The 7,300-nt window shown below is 57.7% G+C and overlaps 1 protein-coding gene across 2 annotated transcripts in view; it reads right to left on the minus strand.

Annotated features, from left to right (window-relative positions):
- Nucleotides 1-5,747, minus strand: part of BCL7A (BAF chromatin remodeling complex subunit BCL7A) — a 29,723-nt gene extending 23,976 nt beyond the window's left edge. For both annotated transcript variants that reach the window (XM_068563567.1, XM_068563566.1), the window contains exons 1-2: nt 5,635-5,747; nt 5,106-5,201 (exon numbers count right to left, since the gene is read on the minus strand). In XM_068563567.1, the coding sequence (XP_068419668.1) occupies nt 5,106-5,201; nt 5,635-5,696 (158 nt within the window). In that variant the 5' untranslated portion in view covers nt 5,697-5,747. The remainder of the gene's footprint in view (nt 1-5,105; nt 5,202-5,634) is intronic.
- Between the last annotated feature and the right edge of the window lie 1,553 nt (nt 5,748-7,300).

The following is a 7,300-nucleotide window of genomic DNA, read 5'->3' on the forward strand; positions in this document are numbered from 1 at the left end:
ATTAAATAAAGTCAGGCGCCTAAGTCACCACCACCTGTCCCCAGCCTCTCAGAGGCAGGATGGACGATCCACAACCCCAGTCTTTCCCCACCCCCATGCGGAATAATCAGCAGGTGCCTGGAAGGGACAGAGACATTCCAAGAAACAACCTTGGTGACAAAGTAACAATCATAATGGCCATTGTGCGCTGAGGGCTTCCGTGCCAAGCACTTTACTTACATGCTCTCTCTCTCCCGACAATTGCCAGCAGGCCTATGAGGGGGAGACTACTGTCACCCCACTTTATAGATGGGGAAATGGGAGGCCCAGAGAAGTTATACCAGCAGCTCATGGTCACACAGCTCGTCAACGGCAGAACCAGGACCGGACACGGGCTCTGACCCCTGCTCTTCTGTCTCCCGTGAAAAACTAAGAAATGACTCCACAGAGCACATCGGTGACAGAAGCTGGACAAAGAAGCACAAATCGCCCAAATCCCAAGCAAATGGCCAAAGGCACTCACTACTCACAAGCCCCTCAACTGGCTTCCTTGGCCCGGGCCCCACTAGGTCAGCAAATCCAAGGCTTGATTGTGTTAAAAAAAAAAAAAAAAAAAAGTAATTGATTTGCAATACACAGGACACCTCTCGGGACAGAAAGTGTGCCAGATCTGGGCTTCGCAGGCCACACCTGAGCCAAGATGAAATGTGTCAAGTGGCAGTTGCTTCCCAGAGAGGTTACAGGCCCTGCAGGTTCTGAGCTGAACACAGCTAGGTTCTGGTGCCTCCCTTGGCCCGAGTTCCCAACTCACCCCAGGGATTAGAAACCATTCTCCAGTTGCATTTCTAGGTGTGGGCATTGAGGGGCCATGGGACAGAGGGAAGAGCCTTGAGAACCCGACCTCAGCCTGGTGTCCGGCCAACAGCCACCCAGGGAGACACAGGCCCCAGAGCTCAGGGGCGAGTCACTGAATGAGTAGCCGGTACTTCGGACACACGACCAGGGAGCGCCGGGTGTGTCACCAAGCCAGCGGCCCGGCAGCGCCTCGGGAAATGGCACAGGTACTCCAGAGAGCAGCTGAGAGTTCCCAACACCACCTCCAAACCCATCACCCTAGAACACACAGCCCCCCAACCCCAAAGGAAGGTATTAAGCTGTACTTAATTACATCTGCAGTGGCAAACAAGTGGCCAACAGGCGTGTTTTGCTTGGCCTGCATGGTACTTTTAAAAATTTGAATCAATTGCCAGACTTAAAAAAAAAAAGAAGTCAGACCCCACATTAAAATTCAGATTCCTGGCCACTCTCAAAAACACGTTCTGGCCACGAGGGGCCCACATGCCCCGAGGAGCACTGACTCTCTCCAGATGGGGCCCTGTGGCTCCCTCGGATCCCCCAGGTCTCACCACCTGTAGGCACTGGGCTCGGATTCACCACAACCACCAGGCTGCAGCCCAACCTTGCCACGAAGCTGCCCTGGCACGGCCTGAGCCCTCCTGCCTCGCTGGCCCCTGGTAACCAGCCAGGCTTAAGTGCCTCCCTCTTCCCCACCAGGCTTGGGCTCCTGGACAAAAGGAGCAAATGAGGTCCCAGCTGTAGGAACAGAGCCCCAGACGTTCCTCCCCAGCACAGGCTCCTGTGTAAACCATGAGCACCCTTCTCCCCAGATTCTCTAGGCCGAGGGCAATTTCTAGTGTTCCCCCAAGGTCAGGTCCAAGGAAGGGCTAGCCAGCCAGGGTGACCTGATTCCCTCAAAGAGGGCTCCGAACCCCTCACTTCCGATCCGCTTCCCAGGGCTAGTCCTTGATGCCGTAGGAGGCCTGGCTACGGCTGGCCTCATCCTAACTAGGCCCAGGTCCGCTTGACCTGCCCTGTGCCTGGTAGAAGGGTGCCCCTGGAAGTACCAAGGTGAGGGTCTAGGCACAGTCAAACCTCCCCCCGCCCCCAGAGATGGGCGGGAAGTCTCGGGGAACAGGCCTCTCTCTGTCTTCACAAGCCACCGAGGGACCCTTCAGACCACGGATCCAGGGGTCCCAGGCCTAAGCCTACATTGAGGCTCAAGCCTTTGCCTCCCGCCCAGGGACTCCCCCTGCCCTGCTTTTCTCTGCCCACACCGGGCCTCCTAACCCTGCCCCAGCTTCCCCAAAAGGAGCCCACCATTTTGTTCTTCCTTCGTGTTCTGGCTGCCTCTCACTCCACCAACCTGCCTTGCTGGGCCACAGAAAGGAGAGGAGAAACAGCCGGCAGCTACCGACAGGGTGGCCACGACTGGCTGCTGGCTTTTTCCAGGGCAGGGGAAGGGTAGGGCTGGCAGAAGGGGGAATTTTTAGGGGTCCCTGGGACTGAGAAGAAATACCACCCTAGGCTTACAGGCTAAGTGGTATGCCAGGCACCTCCATTCTGGATTTAAAAAAACAAAACAAAACAAAACAAAACAGGATGCAGAGTTCAACTGGAATTTCAGATAAATGACGAATAATTTTTTTAGTATAAGTATGTCTCAATTAGTGCACGGCACATACTTGGACTAAAAAAGAAAAAAGAAGTATTTAAAAATATTATTTCTTTGTTTATCTGAAATTCAAATTTAACTGGGTGTCCCATAATTTTATTTGCTAAATCTGGCAACCCAGTGTCCCAGCTAGTGGTGAAATGCACGGTTGGTGGCCACACAGTTAATAAACAACCCCAAACCACAAGGGCTGACTGGAAGACGCATTCTGAAGGCACAGTGAGGGTGAGATTTGGCTTCTCAAGGCTGGGGAAACCCAGGAAACAAGGCGAAGTCTTTTTTTACTTAGAATGGGCAGGAGAAAAAGAAAAAGAAAGAAAGAAAAAAAAATCAGCAAAATGCAAGTTTCTACCTCACAGTAAGGACCGCATTTAATGACTGCTCCTGTGTGCAGGATAAGTGCTTTTCGAGACATGATGTTATTCCAGAAGGGGAGAAGGTAGCACAGAAGCCTCTTGCCGTGGTTAGAGAAGTTATGCGGTTAGCCCAAGGTCACACTGGAAGCCCAGCCATGAGATCCCAAAGCCTGAGGTCTTTAGAGGACTTGACTCGTAGTTTCCCAAGACACAAAAAAGGGAGGGAGACACGTTCTCCTCTCGTCCCCCCAACCACAGGCCTGGCCGGCAGCGTGCTGAGCAGCACTGAGGGCCACCAGGCCGGCTGCTCTGGGGCCGGCAGGGTGGAAAACCCCACACAGCTCCATCTGCCCTCCCAGCAGAGCAGCTGTCAGGGTGCAGGAGCCTCCGCCAGGCTGGAACCTGGAGCGCAAGGCCCCACCAAGCCTCCCGCAGCAGCAGGGAAAGGCAGCTGGCCCCCACCCCTTTCTCACCTCCAGGCTGGTGACAGAAGGGACTCAGGCCCAGACAAACAGCTCTTTCTTTGCACAGGCGTTCAGGCAGGGGACAACTCCAGCCTTCCCTCTGGGAATCCCGTAGGAGAGGGGGTGGTGGGCTTGTTTTCCGGTGTGCATTTTGGCCTGCAGCTGTTTCTGCCATTTTTAAATGGCTCCAGTCCGGGCACTGGGCGCCCTGCGCACCAGGGGAGCTCCCACAGCAGGGAAGACTTGGATCTCAACTTTGGAAGGCCTTCCCTTCTCACGGTTCTGAAAATTCTTTGTCCCACTAGAGCCAAACCCAGCCCTCGGCCGGGCATCCGGCCATCTGCAGACAGCCCTTTCCATAGGAGGCCCGGGAGCACGTGGACTTTATTGATTTTCCTCTTGCCTTTTTTGTTGGGTTTGACTCAGAAAGGACAGCTAACTTGTGACACGGCTGGACTGGAGGCTCGCCCCCAGTGGTTTTGAGGGACCGAGGCGAGGCGTTACTCAAGGAATGACACCCCTAAACATAAACAGAGCCCGCCACGGGGCCTGCGGGGTTTGCAGGCTTTAAATAAAGAGTCAGGACGAGGCTGCGGGCGCTGACACTCGAACGGCGCTGCGGCTCCTCTCCCTCCCTGACCCTGGTGAGGCCGTGGGAAAAAAAATAATAAAGTTGAAATCCGGGAGCTGGGAGTTTTCAACAAGTCCGCCCCAACCTGGCGATCGGCTCGCGCGCCTCGGGCCTGGCCCTCGGGCCGATTCCGAGACAGACCCGGACGAGGCCGGGGAAACGTTCAGTCGTATTAATTACAACCAGGCCACGCCGGACGGAATCTAACGTGAGCTGGAGAAACGGCACAGCCGACACCGAGTCCCCCTCGCCCCCCGCGCAGAGAACAAAAACAACGGCTCTCTCCGCAAAACAAACGCGAGCTGCCGGGTTCGGACAGGCAGACGCGGCCCAGGACCGGGGTCTGGCCCCCAACATTCGCTCGCCCGGACCCCCGCGCCCGGGTCTGGGCACAGCGGGGCGGGAAGGGGGCGCCCGGAGACCCGGGCCCCGCGGCCGCCGCCGGCGTTTCCTCCTCGCGCTCGCCCCCATCTTTCTTCCTCGCCAAGAGCCCTCGCTCCAGGCAGCCCAAAGCGCTAAATTTAAACGGCTCGCGCTCTGCAAACTCCGCAGACTCGAGGGCGCCGGGCCTGGGAGGCGGGGAGCGAGCGAGCCAGCCAGCCAGCCGGCCGGGGAGGGAGGGAGGGAGGGAGAGAGGGAGGCCCGGCGCGGGCAAGGGCGCGGGGGCCGGCGCTGCGCCGCCCGGGGCGCGCGGGTAGGAGACGGAGACGGCGGCTGCGGCCCGCTCGGTGCCTGCACAATGGAGCTCGCGCTCTCCCCTCTGCCGCCGGCATCGCGGCCCCGGCGCGCGGGAAGCCGCTTTCATGTGACTTGCACAAACGAAATGGCTTCTGGGGCCGGCCCCGAGCCCCCCTCCCGGGAGCCGAGCGCCGCGCCGGGGACTGCCCGCCGCTCCACCGCCCGGCCCGGGGCGCCCGTCGCCTCCAGGCTGCCGCCGCCGCGCCAAGTGGGCGACAGGCGCGAGCGCACCTGGGCAGCGGCCGCGGCCCCCGCCGCGCGCAGGTGACCCGGCTCGCGCGCCGCCCGCCCTCTCCAACTCCCGGGCCCGCGGGCGGCCCGGGGCGCTGCGCCCCGCCGGCTTTTTGTATCTGGTCTCGGGGTTCGGGGCGGCCGCGGCGCGAGCCTGCAAACGAACGAGAGAACAAGCCGGCGCCTCCGCTTACCATTTGCGCACTTTCTCGATAGCCGCCATGACCCTCTTGATATCATCTTTGGCCCGGCTCCTGGTCTCGGCTCGAACCGACCTGCCCGACATGGTTCTGGCGGGGAGAGAGAGGCTGGGGGAGCGCGCCCGCCGGGTCCTGCTCGCGCTCCGCGGCGGCCACACTCGCGCCCGCCCGCCCGCTCACTCACACACAGACACACACACACACACACACACACACACACACACTCGCACACATACACACACACACACACAAAGCCTAGTGCCGCCGCGCGCCCAGGGCCCAGTGCGCAAGCGCCGGGCGGCAGCTGCACCGAGCAGGGGGAGCAGCGCCGCCGCGGCCGCCGGTAGTGCGGCCTCCGGGCGCCGCTGCCGCCGCGGCGCAGCGACGCGAGCCTCTCCGTCCACCCGGGGGAGGCGCCCGCGACCCCCCGCTCCCCGGGGAGGCGGCGAGGGGCACCCGGCGACCCCCGGCTCCGGGCACGCGGAGGGGAGGCGGGCCGGGGGACGTGCGCGCGGACACTTACTCGGAGGCCGCAGGTGCCGGGGGGTCCCCGGGAGAGGGCGGGCCGGCGGGGCGGCCGGCCATGGAGGGAGCGCATTCCTGGGGAGCCAGCGCGGCAGCCCATCCGCTGCCCGGGGTGTGTGGCAGCGTCTGCAGTAATGGAAGTTTCCTGTGGGCTCCCGACTTCTCCGAGTTGAAGGCGCCGATTCGGGACGCGAGGTGCTCTTGGAAAGTGTTGAGAAACGCGGACCTGTGCTGACCCTCTGCCCGGTTTAAATACGCGAGCTAGGACGTCGCTTCCCTATCCTTCGTCCCTCTGGAAAACGAGGGTGGGAGGAAAGGTGCCTGGGGTGACCACTAGAGACGTTCGACCTTGCTTATGAAACAGCTTTCGGCGCAGGAAAAGCTCGATGATTATTTATCAGCATTTCAACAGGGGCTCTTAGACCTTTCCTCCTAGTGATAAGTTGCCCTCGCCATAAATAAGGTGAGGGGGCCCACGCTGGGGTTTCTGTTCGAGAACTACGAGTTGAGTTTAAGCCACTCCTGATGTAAGTCCCAGGCTCAGCCCAGGTGCTGCCACCTCACAAATGACCCTGGCAGGTAAAATGGACTGGCCAGCGACAAGGAGGACTTCCGGGCTGGTTTCTTCCCCGCGGTGCCTTAGGACAACTCCGCACGAATCTACAATTACCAGGATAAGCCAGGGGCCTCAACCTTGTGTTCAGCTGCAGCTAAACTATATTGACCAGAGCCAATTCGTGCCCAGGGGGATGCTGGGGGGAAAGAATGACCCCGTTAGCAAGCCCAGTGCCTTGGAGATCAACTAACCCAACATCAGTCATTTTACATGGAGGGAAACTGAGTCCCAGGGAAGTTCAAGGACACAGCCATAAGCTAGATGTTTGTCTTCCGCTCATTCTAAAACCAAGCCCTTTCTCCTGAGGTTTTGGTTTGGGGGAGAAAAGCTTCTGGCGATACGGAGTAGAAGCTGCACTGCAGGCCTTTTCCTATGCATGTCCTTTTACCATCCCAAACCCCAAGTTCCTGATGTGAGGTTTATATGGGAAAACATGTAACAGTGGGTCATAAAACAGCAGTCTCATACCATTGGCCCTCTGACTTACCTGGCCAGCAGATACATGCTTAAGGTTACACAGAACTTTTTAAAGCATATATTTGAATTAAAAATGGGAAGATATATTTAAAAATCCAAGTATTGAATGATGAATGGACAAATGGGCATATCTATACAATGGAATATTATTCAGCCATTAAAAAGGAATAAAGTACTGATACATGCCACAGCATGGATGAACTTTGAAAACATCCTAAGTAAAAGAAGCCAGTCACAAAAGGACACATATTGTATGATTCCACTTATATGAGTTATCTAGACTAGGCAAATCCCTAGAGACAGAAACCGGAGGGACTGCGGGGAGGGGGGGAATGGGGAGTGACTTCAGATGGGTACAGGTTTTCCTTTTGGGGTGATAAAAAAGTTCTGAAAGTAGGTAGTGGTGATGGTTGCACAACATTGTGAATGTGCTTTCTGTCGCTGAATTGTACCCTTTAAAATTGTTACAGTGGTCAATTTTACATTATGTGTATTTTGCCACAATAAAAAGAAATCCAAATATCCAGCTTCTCTAGAGATAGCAGAAGACCTGCAAACTGGGCCCCAAGTG

The sequence above is a fragment of the Eschrichtius robustus genome, chromosome 14, assembly GCF_028021215.1.
Source record: "Eschrichtius robustus isolate mEscRob2 chromosome 14, mEscRob2.pri, whole genome shotgun sequence".
Classification (NCBI taxonomy): Eukaryota; Metazoa; Chordata; class Mammalia; order Artiodactyla; family Eschrichtiidae; genus Eschrichtius; species Eschrichtius robustus.